We start from the raw sequence: 15545 nt of genomic DNA, 5'->3' as shown, positions 1-15545 counted from the left end.
GTTACCATGGTGAGATGCTTTTGGATTTGCACATGATGAATAATTGATAGACACCAGGCCTCCTCATGTTAGCCTGACTCCCGAGCATTTGGACTCTGTCTGGAATTACACAACGAGTGAACTAACAATGTGTGCATGTGTGTTGGATGAGTACCACTACAAAAATGTATCTAAAAACTTACTGACAATGACAACCATTTGCCACATTTCGCGAAAAAGGGGGTTATCAAAAAGCCAATGTGGGTCACCTACTTGTGTGGAGCAGCCCACCTGCTGCCGTCTGTCACTTCTCATTTTTAACAACTCACCAAAGTGAGTTGAAGATGTCACAAAAACACTTGCTGACACCTCATTGTGACCTCATGATATTCTGTTTTTGTTTTTTTATGGGGGGGGGGGGGGGGGTAATACTTTGACTGGTCACTCCAAGTGAGATTAACAAGGAAGTAATATGAGGAAGGAATGAGCTACGGTTTGTCATGATCACCATCACTATGGAAACGGGTATTTTTATTTTACTGTTTTGGGAGGGGAAAAGTGGTCAAAATCCACACATCTCATATTAAATACAATTGTGTGTTTTTTAATTCATAAATGAAATGTTCTATTTTTTTCATAAACTCTAAGTCACACTTTCACGGTGGATTATGAATCAATACATTTCAAATAATATTTACATTGAAAAAAGATTGAGTTGTATTGCACCTGAGATGCTAAATGAGTGGCAAAAGGTGCACAACAAAACGCTAAAGCACTTTTCTTTGTGTGAGCCAAGTGAGCAAAATGACTCACAAGCAAAGTCAAACAAAAAGAAGAAACTGACCTGCACAGGCGGCCGCCGTCGTCATTTGCGTGGCTTTCAAGCCTTAATGGGACACCTTGAAGCAAGGAGGTTTTCTTGGGCTCCACTTTGGTTCTCCATTGCTCCAGTTGGTGGCCTTCAGGTTCCGCCCTCTCGCCGGGCGGCAAGCTCGGGTTCACCTGAATAATGAACGACGAGGGGCGGGTCAGAGAGGAGGCGCTACAGCATCATCTTCGGATTGGCCGCCACCAGTGGGTCAGCCAATCCAGCAGATGGTGCCACATGACCAACTTCTTGAAAAGGAAATCACTGATTTTGGGAAAAAAAGGTGAGGATGAAGCTTTTAAATGGCCCAAAAGATTGGAAGTGGCATAGAATGCAAGATGTTGTGGCCAGCCTTTCAATCAAATGTGATGCTTGCTTTTGTCCACCGTGCATTGCACGCACGCGCGTACTCGGGATGGGTGGAGTGCTGGGGCAGCAGGTGTTTGAAGATCACGATATGAGGATTAAATGTAATGTTAGCTATACGATATATTAAGGAAAATCCAAGACTTCAAAATAGATTTTTTATGGACAAATGTATATGTATATTTTGTTTTGAAAGAATGCCCCAAACTGTTTTATTCCAGCTATTAAACCTCATAGAAAAAAAAATATATATTTTTAAGTCCCATTGTAGTTTTTAATTAGATTTTTTCCCCCCAAAGTAAAATTTATTTTGAAAAACAAAAACAAAAAAACCCGCAACCTTATCCTTGTAAGATTGACTTGATTCTCATTCCTGTTTCAAATTGTGCCACGCCGGCTTCCTTTGTGTAGTGAAGTAAATTACAGTTGTCTTTAACTTTAAACACAATTTTGCTTTTTATCTTTATTATTAAACTTTTATCTAGGTACAATGTTTTATCTAACGTGAATGAATTCTGTTATTTCCAATGGGAAGAATATTCTTTCAAATCCGCTACAGAGGTTCCACTTCAGTGTATAAATAAGATAAATAAATGATTGCATGCTTTCCCTTTTCCTCAGATGTCAAATATTCCAATGCAGCCTTCGACTGTATGCACACTAGTGTAAAGAATCCCCAATGCATCCTGTTTTCCTATTTATAATTTTATTTTTTTTAAATCTGTGGAATCACTTTATTGTCTGAATATGAATGAATAAAATGTCATCTTTGTTTTGTGGCTCACAGAAATAACGAAGCTTTATTGACCTCAGGAGAGACAAAGGAGGGAGGGGGACCAGAAAAAAAAGAAATACAGTCATTCCAAGAGATCATATTGTTGTCCATCCCGCCTTCTTCTCCTCTTCCTCCCCCACCCCCTTCTCATCCTTCCTGTTGCTGGCTCGAGTCCAGCGTTCCACACACACACACTCACAGATGAGAAGACTAGAGAGCAGCTGACTGACAACAGTAGGTGGCTCGTCTATTTATTGACCTGCTGGATAAGCAAAAGGTAAGTCGTTCGTTATTAGGATTTATATGCAACTGCAATGCAAAAGATGATTGGTTAGTTAGCATCTTTTCACCTTGATCCAAAACACAAACGAGCACAAAAAAATAATAAAAATAAAGTGATGGACGACGGTGTGTCTCCTTGCGCCATAAATCATCATTATGGCTTATAATGGACAATTGGCGCGTGTAAAAAATCAGTCGTGACACGTCGACATTGAAATGAGATGTGGTGGGTGGATAATGGACACATTCTCGTCCGCCATCGGGCGAGATCCACAGGTTGAATGCGCGCGCGCGCGCGCGTCACGGGTGGGCTCCCGATACACAAATGCTTTAATTGTGTCATCTTATTTGTATTTTTCAATCGTCCCTCATGCCGTTTGTTCGCTTTTTTTTTTTTTTTTTTTTTTTTGCCGCCACGCCCCTCGCGTTTCACGAGTGGACATTACTGGTCCCACACCTTCCAACAGTTGCCATGGTGATTAAAATAAAAAATGGATAGACAGGACCGTGCGGGTGGTTGCCACAGTGACGTCACGTAGATCGATAGGAAGTCCTCATGTGGGTGCATGCGACTTATTCATATGACCCACTTATGCGTTCATTGGGGAGACTATGACGTCACGACACGATGCAGAATTGTCTGAGCCATTTTTCCAGTGGACACACTTTGCTCTTGTGTCATAAATATGACCATAAAGATGTGATTAAATACTGTCTGAGGGTGTGGCCTCATGAAATGCAATTTGTATACATGAAATATGGGTTAAATTTGTAATTTATTAAATTAGGTTGACATGCTATGCTGCAAAATTAAATAAAACCAAGGGGTATTTAAAAAGCTAGCTTTGCCTCAGTAAAATCATCTTAGCTTAATACTAACAGTAACAAACTGCAAAATGCCATTAACATGCTAAGAGTAACCCTCAATCACTGTGGCAACAAACGATGGAGCAGCACATGTAGATAGATACCGCACCCCCTTGAAGAAAGTCTCTCAATGTTTGGGTTGTTGGGCTTAAAATTCTGTGGTTAAATAGTCAATGATTGTCAGCAAAAAAAAACAACAACCACAAATTCATTCTGGAAAAAACGTTTGTTCTCAAGTTGTCATGTTGCCAAAAGTAAGTGGGCAGGAATGGTCCTGCTACTGATGTCTGATGGCACTAATAGAGTTAGGGGGACACAAACATCTTGTTAGGTGGATGAGCTTAAATGGGTTAGACAGAGTCCACCTACGGACTTCAAGCAGGACTCTTGAAAAAATGTATTGAGCATTACTTTAAAAAATGGAATTTTTCCAATGAGTATTTGATATGAGTGGTGCACTTTGTGTGCATGTGACCTGCATAAAAATAGGCCAAGGTTGCGCGGCGTCCTTAGGGAGGCTACGAGTATTAATTTATTCCAGAGAAAGAGAACATTTTGCCAAAGCATTCGACATCATCAATCTGAAAGAACAAAATGCTGCCCCCTGGCCATGTAAGCTACAACCATGCATGGCATTATTTTTCTCATTTGACATTTGATTGTGTGGAATGGATCATCTATGAAGGTGTTGAATTTGCTTCTTGCCTTGGGGAAGGGTTCCACTCACCTATGCCAAGTTCTCTCTTGATGACTGTCTCTCAAACACATCCTCCTGAACTGCAATGAAGCATTAGTGGAAATTCCTTCCTGTGAGCTTCATCTGTATTACATTAGGAGCAAATCGATAAAACCACTCAAAGGGGGGGCTGCGTGATCTGGTTTTGCATATCATAGCCATTTTGATTAAGAACATTGAAGTCTATTTTCTTCTCTTTCTAAGTGAATGAGGAATGACAGACACCAGTTCTGCCTGTAATCTTGTTGTGCTTTTTGTAACAATGTGATGCGTTCAATTGGCATTTTATTCAAATTTTTATACCTCAGTGTTGAATGCGCAAGAGGACTTGCTTCCCAAAATGCAGTACAAGCGTAGCAATTTTTCAGTTTTACGTTGATATTTGCTCCCCTCACCCTCCCGTTTTTTATTGGTCTTTATCAACAGTTGCCATGGAAACTACTTCTCTCTTCCTCTCTTCGCTCCTCATGTGTGTGGCGGGTAAGCATACGCGCACACATAGTCCTGTTAGATTGTTGACTAAATGACAACTTAAACTGATTAATAATTAAATTGCTTCATGAGATAAAAACAGTAAAAAGATATATATAAATAATTTTATAATTGCATAAAAGCATTTTAGTTTTTGTGTGTGGTATATATATTTAATTATGTCCTTGATAGGAAACAAACACAAAACACAAGTCCCAGGTATGCATGTATGCAGATTGTCCACAAGGAGGCAGCGTTGCGTTATAAACTGACTCCTTGAGGGTTTTTTGTTTGTTTGTTTGACTGACACACTGGCTGAGTGTTGGGAAGTCACACAATGGTGACATTTCGATATATCACATCCTAGATGTCTGATGTTGTCTTGTTAACTTGTCAAGCACCACACTGAGAATCTTTTTCTGTTTTATCTGCGGCTCGTGTGGACGGATGACTATCAGCCGGAGCAGACGTTGATGTACAGGGTGAGTCTGTTTACCACTTTGGAAGATAAACATGGGTGACGTCATTACATCAGCAACAGATTGGCAAAAAAAAATAGAACGTGAGAATGAAAAATATTTGTGTTTTTACAGATGAACCGGAGAAAGAGGAAAACCCTTTTATCTATGGTAAGTATGCATGCATGATGTTTCTTGCTAGTTGTACTACAAATCCAACCACTGGGTCAAATTCTGAACACAATGCACAAGTCCGCCCAATTTGGGTTACTTTTATGTTAGCAGTTTTAAAGTGTAGCGCAATACAAACATCAGCGATTGAGATGTAAAATGAAATGTTTGCTTTGCTACTCGCCAACTTGCTTTGTAGACTACGAGAGCCTGAGGATTTGTGGACTGGCCTTAGCTGTGGTGCTGTTCACGCTGGGCATCCTGCTTATTCTCAGTAAGTAAACCACTATATGAGTGTGTGGAATGGGATTTGTCTTTGTTACGCGTTATGCAAAAGCCAAACAATCACAGTACGGCTAATGGATTGCCATTCATTTCAATGGGGAAAGTTGCTCGGCGCGATCCTTTCTTCTTGTTTCTCTTTCAAGGTCGACGGTGCCGCTGCAGTATCAACCAGAAAACCAGGTATGCCGCTGTGCCCTTCTGAATGACAAAAAGTGCTTCAGTCACACCACTCGAGACATGTGGTTACCATGGCAACCTCTCTTTCCATCTGCAGGGCCCCCAGAGATGAGGAAGCGCAGGAGGAAAACCTCATCGTCTCAAAGGGTGAGTTGCCCCTTCCCACCTGCCATGTCCGCTCCCCTCACCTCATCCTTGACATCCACAAATTCAAAATATAAGTTCACTTCAGGGAGTTGAATTATAAATGACTCCCATTCCAGCCGCAGCAGCTGCCAAAGAGACTCCAGCGGAAAACTGAGGCAGCTCCTCTCGGCTGTCAGCTCACACTGCCTTCTGATTTTATTTGACATGAATCCACGGCATCATAGCTATAACTATTATAAGTGGTGACACATCAAGGTAAGGGTATTCTAAAAATGTGTACATAAATCATATATATACCCTGACGACAAACCTTTAGGCCCGTCGTGCTTCGTCGTGATCGTAGCAGTCCTCAGTGCTCTTGTCTCTTCTTGTGCCTTCATAAAGTCTCCCGATTTGATTAACACTGTCCATACTGTCGCGGGTAATAACACCTTTGACACAAGATGGTCTTTAAGATAGAAAGTGTGTCTGCGTGGTGTGCTTTCGTTTGTTTTGTACTCCCAGCTACTGCTTTTTAGAGTTTAACATTTAGGTAGCAGTTTACAATCATGAAAGGGCTTATGAATGGTTTATAAATGGCTTACATATATGTTATTAAGCCTTAATAAATTACTAGATGACATGGAACCACGTGAATCTACTGAAAAATCAGACTGAAAAAAATGACTGGGAAGGCCATGCCGTCCTTTTGCGTGGACCGCCATCTGCTGGATCTGATTTGTCACTGCAAGATTAGGCCTAAAAAAACAAGCAGCAATGGTGGTAGTAGCTTGTACTTGCCAAAAAGTGAGCCCACACAAATGATGAATGTCGCCAAATAGTGTCATGCTTAACTGTTTATCAAGGCTTCATAATGATGAACTATTTATAAGCATTTGTAAACTCTATAAATGTCGCGTGTCAATGGATTTACTACATTCTTTATGTTGTCAATTGTCCTTGAAAATGTTTGTTGTACTATATGTAGTAATTAAGCGTACAGAGAACTACGTATATACCGGTAAGTTGTATGTATGGAAGTGTGTGTCTTTGCATACATGTGAATACATATATGCATGTATGTGCGTAAGCGTGATGTATGAGACAATCGGACCTGCTTACATCCACTGCAGAGACGTCCTGTGGAATTTACTGCATCAGCTGTCACACTGCCGTCCACTTTTTTGCTCCTCCCCTGATTCTTGAGGGAACGTGAATTCCACATGTACACATTCGCTATTTATTTTGTACTTGGATTTGAGTGAGCCTTAAAGGTCACTAACAAAACGTTCACACATCTGATCGGTTTGAAGAGACACCCAATTGTCCAATCGCCGCATGAGGCCTTGTTGTGTTGCAACATGTCATACTTTTGGCATACAATATGAATAAATGTCTCAAGACTCATAGTCATGTCTTGTGTTTATTTTGACACAGTGTTAGGTTAGCATATATCTGCATTTTACTGCGTATACATCCATTCATTCATCAAATCTTCTGACCCAGACTTGATGTAGCACCAAAAGTGACCAGTGAGAGGCAGCGTGTTTTCACAGGACAAGGAGCCAGTATGTAGAAGAAGAAAGAGAAGCAGCTAGAGGCAAACTGTGAGTTAATCACTCACTATATCGACACTCAGACAGCCATTTTTCTTGCATCTGCAAGGCAAGCTTCAGGTCGCTTGCTCAATGTCATTTTCACAGTCGTGTAGTCTGTGGCTTCACTATACAACTTTATTGATATAGTGCATTTCAAAGCAGCTGCCGCTGTATTATAGTTACACATTTTAAAATGAGCTGTGGGAGACAGCAAATTGGGGTTATGTGCTCCCTCTTACGAGCTCCAGTTGAGAGGTGAGTGTTAGCATTTTGGATGTTGAGGAAAAATTGGCTGACTCCAAAGTGTATTAAAGTAGTGGCCTTACGGTGAATGTATTATTTTTGCTCACCTCATAAATAAATAATAAATGTAGTAAGTTTGCAAGGCAGATACTAGAATTTCAAAGGTTAGCTTAGCTCTTTATTGGATTCAGAGTTCAAACTTTATGACCCTATAAATATATCGGTTGAGCCGCTGTAGGCGTGGAAGATACTTGTGGGTGGTTAGGTGGTGGGCTGCACCAGGTCCACACTGACCAACACATACCTGAGCAAAGGACACTTGCAGAACAGGTGAGTTTTTCTCGTCCTTGTATTCAAAAAATGAAAGGCAAATACATGACTGCTTGTAAATTTCAAGTTTGTCATATGTTTTTAATATCGACCTGCAATCGTTGACCCAAATATGGTTCCTTGTCTTCTGCAATTGACTGGCGACCAATTTGGGGTGTACCCCGAACTTCTTGTCCAGTCACCTGCAACAATTCTGTCTTTTCATTAAGAAACAAATAAATCAAATGAATGCTCATTTTTCTTTTGAATATCTCCACAACCGCCTTTTAGCTCAGTTCCTCAGCCGTCCGATTGAGCAAGGTTCAAGGTTATCCGACATTGCGGCAATGCCTTATGAATGAATAACTTTTGAGAATGCCCTCAAGGAGAAGGAGCACAACTCACAGCAGCTTCAAAGGGATCATTTTGATTCGTCGAGTTAATAATTTTACATCCGTAGACTTGCTCTTAATATGTGTGAAAGGTTAAATATGACATCACAAAGAGCCCTTTGAAAGTTCCAGTTGCAGATTTCCACTTAGTGTTTCTTCCCAAACCAGCTCCATTGCAAATACAGTAACAAGCCGGCAGCTTTATTACTTTACACAAAGACCTTTCAAAGCACACCCACATCATCGTTTCACATAGCAGCAGACAAGTCTTTGAATTTTAACTGGTTAACTGCAATGTGGATGGATCACCGACTGCTGCTAGTGAATGTCTGCGTTGTTTGTATCTACAGTTTGGAGAACTCCACACAAAAACGCAACATGCCGCCGCCTCAAGGTAGGTCACGCAATGGCGACTGATTTAAAGAAAAAGGGGGAAAAAATGGGGGCGGGGGAATCGGGTGGCACACTTGTCATTGGCTAGCATAGTTTGCAAGTCTGCCTATATTTATATATATATATAATCTATAATGTGTTGATGATAGCTCAATGGCGTTTTTTCAATGTCCTGCTCCACAGGTGCCGTAATTGACCCAGATGCAGACTTTGTTTATGGTAGGTGAGAGACATTTGTGTCATTTCTCTGGAATTTTGTAAAGCTCATGTTGACACTGTCCTACTTTCCTTTGCAGACTACCACACACTCCGTGTCGTCGGCCTGTCCGTTGCCGGAGTTATTGTACTACTTTCAATCCTTTTGCTGACAGGTAAGTCACTTTATTTATTTCTATACACTCTTATATGACTGGCGTCAGGTAGATTCCTCACATCTCCAAAACTTGTCAGGGAAAAAAATAAAACTCATTTGTGTGTTGTGAAAAGCGTAAGACATTTTTTATATAGATTCTGTTTTTAAATATTAGCATGTCTTCCGTTTTATCCCACATTCTAAAAACATCCATGTTGGTTCATTGAGCACTCTCGCTTCAATTTCAGCTCACCCATGACCCAAATGAGCACCTTTCATATTCATAACATTCGAGAAATAACATGCCCAGGTATTTAACACAACCATGTTTTTCTTTTCATCCAGGCAAAAAGTTCCGCCACTGTTTAACCAAGTCACCTGATCGGTAAGTGGTGTTATGCAGCATTCCACACAATAACTGATATGAAAACAAGTCTTTATGAAATAAAATGCAAATGTTTGCATGTTGAATTTAAGTGGACAAAGGCTCATTTCATCAAATAACACATTCTCATTGTTGATAGGCAAGACAGTGACACGACGTTGAATGAAGTGCTGCAAACATGAAGATGAGATGCTGTGTACTGCTGACTATCAAGAGAGTGCCAAGATTATCTAATCATTTTAAAAAAATAAAATAAATGAAACACTTGTGTTTCTTCTTAAATGTTTGAACTACAAAAATGGGGAATCATTTAGTAAGGGTTTCAAAAAGCTTTGTTTCCATGGTTCAGGTTTCAACTTGAAAACATGAAAAACATGCAGGACAGCACTCTTGGACCTGTTCCGGGTTTGGTCACCTTTGCATTGCCACTTACACACCTCAATGTAGTAACAATGCTGACCACAAGAGAGCGCGTTAATACCAGCGCCAGAAACGGGAAGTGGCTTCAGGTACCTCAGTCCACAACAGGTAAGGCCAACACACAAGTTGCTTTGAGGATTAGACATCCCGATTGTCGATTCTGTTTAAATTGCACAACTGGGGTGGGTAAATGCAAACTTGCCTCCCCTAACGTCTCTTCCTTTCCCAAATGGTGCAAATGTCACTTGATCGAGTCATCGGGGGAAACATTTGCAAAAAAAACGGCGTGGCTGAAAACGCGTGCACCGCTTGATAACTCCCCCCCAAAAAAAAAAAACAAACACCCAGGTATCTCAGCTGCATTAATGCGTGCTCTAAAACGAAATGACTAAATGTGACGATCTTTCCTTCCGATTTGACCGGTTGGTTCCCCGAGGCTGGATCAGCTGCTTTCCATAAGGGCTTGAGTTGAGGTAAGCACGAAAAAGCCATTTAGCTGCAGATAACATCACTCCACAAACACAAGCAGGAGTGGACAGGTGTGAGAGCGCCCACCGCTTTGTCTTCCCACAGCCATTTGCTGACAGCACAGCACAGCACAGCACAGACAAACAAACAACCTGCTAGATGGATGTGACGTGGCCTTTTAAAGGCACCTCTTCTTTTCCTGAAATGTGCTTACGATGACAAACTTGAAATCTTTTCGGTGAGATATCAATCCAATCCTGTCTTTATATGTTGTAGTAGTGCCACCCAAAAAAAAAAAAAACTTGTATACAACACTTGAAATTTCCCGTATACGCAAAAAAAATGCATTATTGTCCAATGGAGCCAAAGTTGAACTTTGAACTCACTTCAGGGCTGTTCTCAGGTGGAACTTAGGTCAGTTCAGCTGAAATGTATTTGTGGTTAATCAGAGACACTTTGTTGACAGCTACATCAGTTGCAAGAGGGTGTGAACACTTCTGCAACCTCTATCTCTTTTTTTACTTCGTTTCAAAAGTATTGAATTGCAATAATGTGGCGCCTAGGGGTGTGTAGACTAATTCAAGTAGGACAATGAATGCAGCGTTCAACTTTTCCCGTTGTGTTGTTGTTTGTGTTCGTGTTTGTGTATGGTGGAGGTCAGCCAGTAAGGCGCGTCAAAGCGTGGGAAAGCGATAAGATCAGAGAAGCGCGGCTGAGGATAGCAGCTTTGCCCTCAGCCAAGCTCTGCAACGTATTGTCTTCACACGCACCTGGTAGAACGATGATAAAGTCAGTTTCCAAATTAACTGTCGTCTGTAGCTGTCCATGACGGTTGATTGTGAGCATATAAACATTCAGGTTCAAATGCCACTCGTCCTCTCCAAGTATAGTTGACTTAAAAATGGTTCAGATTATTTTATTTCTTCCAGCTACTTGATGAAATCAAATTGACTAAATGCAGCATTCATTTTTTTTTCATCAATGTTTCTTGAATTGCATATTGCCATAATGTTTTTCATGATTTATTTTTAGTAACAGTACATTAGAGAGATAAGAATTTTCCACCAATGTCCAACTGATAAAAAATATATATAAAATTTGAGAAAACAGATTTTTTTTTTCAAAACTTAGTTGTCGGTTGAGATAGATTGATCCATTTTATGATCCTCAAATCATCCAGTTATCAAAGTGCTAATCGACAGTTACACACTTTGTTCTCAATTCTCAAACATTGAACCTGTCAAGACACTGCTTCTATAAATCAAAATGTAAATATCTGGTGTTTTCATTGGTCCTCCGATTGAGTGTAATTCATGAATTTTGCCAGTTAGTGTGCGTTTTTGCTCGAAAGCGTGTGCAAAAGTGTGTTTGTGTGTCACTAAGGGGCGAGAGCAGCGGGTTAGTCCCACACAGCAACGCCTCCGTGCCAGCAGCCATCTTGGAAGCCTCCGTATTACCCTGGCACATCGTTTTTGTGTCTGCGCACGTGTGGGCGTTCTCCCCGTCTCCGATTCCTGTCGTTCCTTCATCTCCATTTTTGTTCTACCCCCCAAATGTCTTCCCCTCTCTGAGCTCTCTCCCACAGTGCATGAGAGGACGCTTTATGTGATGCACCCTAGCTCATTTGAATGAATTAACACGCCTTTCCCGTGTGCCTTACACACTCACGCATACGCCGCAAGCATCACGCACGCTGGCTTCAAGCTTCGCCGCCCGCCCGCCCGCCCGCCGCCCGTTAATGTGCTGCAGCAAAGCGTGCGCCGTTCATATTTGCCTAATGTGGAGCCTCGTTGGAAGGCGCCGCCATGCACGTTTGCTCTGAAGATAATTTTTTTTGTACCTTAGGGACACAAAAGCTAGCTTAGCGGCTCACTGACTCATTTTAAAGCATCACACGGTCGTGGTCGTTGGCGACGGCCCAATTCCGACCTTGTTGCGTTGTCGGTAGGTGGCGTGCGCATGAACGCCGGCGACATTAGCGCTAATATGATCCTAGCGTGTTGTTGGGGCCTGAGGGGAAGCACTGATTGTCTGAACGTTAGCATCCACAATAACTTGTCTCATCACGCTCGCGTCTTTAAAAACATCCACCCCCCTCCCTTTTTATCTGCATCCCTATCTCCAGGCAACCAGCGATGGCGCCACTGATGGAGATTCTTTTTTTTTTTCACTCCTAGTAAACCCCAACGCTCGTCTGTGACACTTTCTCGAGCCACTTGGCTTTTCGCAGGCCCCATGTCAGCTCCTATGAAGATCTCTGTCAGACGGAGAGGATACAACCTGCTTGGTGCTGTCAGGCCCGCTCACTTCAGCGCTTTGACCAGCATGCTGCTTCTTGCAGCTCTGGCCACACAATTCCAGCTCAAAGTGTTGCGTCGGACTATTTTTTTCTTAACCTCATGAACCGAAACAAGCCAGAAGTCAAATAGAGCGCACTACTAGTTGCAACCAGCAGAGGCCCTGTTGATCCAATTACTCACCTTGATTACATTGGTTGTGTTGGACGGCGATGGTGCGTGGGTGTACGTGTGTGTTCCACCTGTTACGTAATGGAGAGTGGAGGCTGCCACACTAGAGCGGCTCTTCAGTGGGAGTGAGAGAAGCCGGAGCTCAACTCAGCTCTCTTCCATAGTTTTGTTTAGTGTGTACATGTGCGTTTGTGTGGGTTGGTGCATCTCAAATATCACATTTCAACTTTGAGGTGAGCGGGGAGGCTAGGGTCACATTTGTTTTGGTTGTTTTATATAAAGAAGTAGATGGTTTGTTTTGTTAAAAAAGAAATAAAGTTGGGTCAAATTGATCCAATAAGTCGGTCGAGCAAAATTGATTGTGGATGCAGATTAATGACAATAGGAACCGACCAGTCACTTGAATCAATTTGATCAAACTTTGGTTTGCAATGTATTTTGGACAGAAAATTGGGTTGATTGAATATATCCATCTAAAAGTGAAAATGATCATGTTGATGATTTTACAACAGATTCATTATGAATATAAATCTCTGCAGGTTAAATGATTGCGTCTACAACAGCCCTAGTAAATCACAATGTCCCAGCACAGGTGAGCTCGTTTTAGAAAACCTGCTCACGTAAGCGCCAAACTGTAGTCTACCTGTCCTGGATCGGGTTCCAATATGGATCCTGGATTGCATTGCGCACACTCCAGCGCTCGCTCATAGATAGTAAAAGTCGCCATGTGATTAATTGGAAACAGATATGAAAAAAAAAACTTCCAAATGAATGGTAGAGCTGACATTTCTGTACTAAAGCGTGCGTCAAGTGCGCGCAAGGCAGCTTTCCGTGCGTTTGCGTTCCATCCGCGATGCGCGCGTCTGGTTCGCCACGTCTTGATTAGGACACCGGGGGTGGGGCGACCGTGCTCCGTCCCGGTAAGGGGAGGGGAGAACAGGCAGCAGAGGCGGTACTTTCTCCGCGGTTGGGTTGGCGGCGCCGGAGAGTGTGCGGGACCAGGGCTGGAGAGATCTGCCGGGGGAAGCATCAAGCCAAGAAACCAGTCCAGTCCAGCACGGAGCCTCGCTTGCCTGGCAGAGCCGCTGCGCCGTGCGCTCTTCTTTTGGAGGGGGGCTGCACCACATTCCTGTGAACTATAACTGCTTTGAATGGCATGTGGCTTGTAACTTTACTTCTGCTGTATTCTTTACAAGAAGGTAGGCCATGGAAATGGATTGATTGTGTCTCTCCAAGTGTTTGTCTGCACGCTTCACTCATCACGTTGAAGTTATCCGTGCGCGCTGATTTAATTTCAGTCAAGCACTACAAAACACGTATTTTGGGAGATAGACTGCTAACTTTTTGATGTTTTATTGCTGTGTGCTCAGCTGCCTCTTTTAGGTTTTTTTTTGTGATATTGATCAAGACGGTGAAGGGAAGTTAAAAACACTCCAATCAATACGCACTGCGTTTGGTGGAGTGCGTAAAATGACCAAATGGCGCAAATAAAAAGCGCATCTCGTTCATTTGGGTGGCAAAAGACAACGAGCATTTGCATTTTTTGTTGCCTGTTTAATGTGAATATGGAGGCTGTGAATAAGCGGGGGTAGGCTGATAAAGATCACCCGAGGATGGCGCGCGGGTTGATTGTCCACCCTCAGCCTTTTGTGCATGTTTACGCGTGAGAAGCACAACAGCAAGATGTTTATACACCTTTAGAGTAAATCTTATCACTTGGGGGAAGAGTGGGTGAAAAAGTTTGAGAGGTGTTTTTGGGGATTTTTTTTTTTTGGCAAATGGTGCGTAAAAGCCATGATTGTGTGAGCGTCCATGCAGCAACAGCGTAGGGGTCATTGCGTTTTGATGGGAGATGTGTGAAATGATTCCGCAAGAGAATTAATTCATTTTCGGAGAAAACATGCTCAATCTAAGACAATGCTTTGTTAATCGTTTTTTTTTTTATTGATTCACAAGCAAACAGGAGTGAGCGCATGCAGATGCAGTCGTTATCTGCCCTGCACTAATTATTCATCCTCCATTTTCTGTGGCTCCAGATTCCACTGATTGGCTTCGCTCTAAATGCTGCAGAAGGGAGCTTCATGCTTCTTGCTCATATTGAAAATCCTAAAAATTTTTTTTTTTACGTGATCGTATAGGCCCCTGAGGCGTGTAAGCTCTTGGGAAGAAAATAACCACCCGTAAATTTATACACTTTGTTTTTGCGCACGGCTCGTATTTAAATGCACTGAATTTCAAATGACATTATAGTGTGTGTGTGGAGGGGGGGGGGCAGATTTGTTTTTGCAGTCCAAGGAAAAGCGAGTGTAGAATGCGTGTTTTGTGGTTGAGGTCCTCATATGGCCTTGGCAGTGCCTTCTGCCACACAGGCTGCAGTGTTTGTTTCTTTTTATTGGATTAAAAGGTGTGTTTGGATCATACACATCAGCCCTGTCCCGTGACTGGTCGAGATGTACATCGTGTGTGTGTGTGTGTGTGTGTGTGTGCGGAGCAAGGCTGGGGGCGTCAAACAGCCACTGAAGCGGAAAGAGTGCCTGAGATGGGAGAGATGGAGATAACGCAGTGGGAAACAAACTTCCATGTTGTTGTTTTTTTTTTCTGTTTCCAACGCCTTGTTCCACTCCCTTTTGCACGATTCCACTATCACGGGCATTGTGTGCGTGCCTGATTTCTGTTTGATTAACTTAATCTCACGAGAAGCAAAGGCAGATGCATGCATCAGTACTGCGTATTTTTTTTTTTTGGTGCTGGGCCGCGCCTAGAGAATGGCACACAGTTTTTTGCTTGTGTCTTCATTGTTCATTTTTGAAAAGCATGCAAATTCATTTGTTTATTTTGAGCACACCTGCGTCTGTGCACGTTTGAGGAAAATTTATATTTTAGGCATTTAGGGGCGTTGAATGCGTTCGGGCCTGGCAGGCCACACTCGAGCCTTGTTTTTTTTTTATATATATAC

The 15545-nt window shown here is 42.3% G+C and overlaps 2 protein-coding genes and 1 long non-coding RNA gene across 5 annotated transcripts in view; all 3 read left to right on the top strand.

Annotated features, from left to right (window-relative positions):
• Nucleotides 1-2112: 2112 nt before the first annotated feature.
• fxyd6 (FXYD domain containing ion transport regulator 6) lies at nucleotides 2113-6970 on the top strand. Its single transcript, XM_088381916.1, has 8 exons — nucleotides 2113-2265; nucleotides 4300-4353; nucleotides 4803-4826; nucleotides 4938-4973; nucleotides 5173-5247; nucleotides 5402-5438; nucleotides 5533-5582; nucleotides 5699-6970. Exons 2-8 carry the CDS (start codon nucleotides 4305-4307, stop codon nucleotides 5734-5736), a joined length of 309 nt encoding a protein of 102 aa, XP_088238042.1. The 5' UTR covers nucleotides 2113-2265; nucleotides 4300-4304; the 3' UTR covers nucleotides 5737-6970.
• Nucleotides 6971-7793: 823 nt separating this feature from the next.
• Nucleotides 7794-8867, top strand: LOC148395775 (uncharacterized). The gene is made up of 3 exons (XR_015859639.1): nucleotides 7794-8497; nucleotides 8680-8715; nucleotides 8793-8867. It is a non-coding gene; the product is annotated as an uncharacterized LOC148395775 (long non-coding RNA).
• Nucleotides 8868-13538: 4671 nt separating this feature from the next.
• dscaml1 (Down syndrome cell adhesion molecule like 1) overlaps nucleotides 13539-15545 on the top strand; it is a 57279-nt gene continuing 55272 nt past the window's right edge. For 2 of the 3 annotated variants that reach the window (XM_088380670.1, XM_088380671.1), the window contains exon 1: nucleotides 13539-13788. In XM_088380670.1, coding sequence (XP_088236796.1) covers nucleotides 13746-13788 — 43 coding nt within the window. In that variant the 5' untranslated portion in view covers nucleotides 13539-13745. The remainder of the gene's footprint in view (nucleotides 13789-15545) is intronic. The other variant, XM_088380669.1, reaches the window with a different exon arrangement.

The sequence above is a fragment of the Syngnathus floridae genome, chromosome 7, assembly GCF_059516105.1.
Source record: "Syngnathus floridae isolate MCC-2025c chromosome 7, RoL_Sflo_1.0, whole genome shotgun sequence".
NCBI classification, from domain to species: Eukaryota; Metazoa; Chordata; class Actinopteri; order Syngnathiformes; family Syngnathidae; genus Syngnathus; species Syngnathus floridae.
The sequence above is the reverse complement of the archived record's forward strand: the minus strand, read 5'-3'. Positions and strand labels throughout refer to the sequence as shown.

Bases quoted from the DNA above. Each gene is read 5' to 3' on its own strand.
- fxyd6 (XM_088381916.1), top strand. From the start codon at position 4,305: ATGGAAACTACTTCTCTCTTCCTCTCTTCGCTCCTCATGTGTGTGGCG. The intron at 4,827-4,937 runs GTGAGTCTGTTT...GTGTTTTTACAG, and splicing joins AGCAGACGTTGATGTACAGG to ATGAACCGGAGAAAGAGGAA. The intron at 5,248-5,401 runs GTAAGTAAACCA...TTCTCTTTCAAG, and splicing joins GGGCATCCTGCTTATTCTCA to GTCGACGGTGCCGCTGCAGT.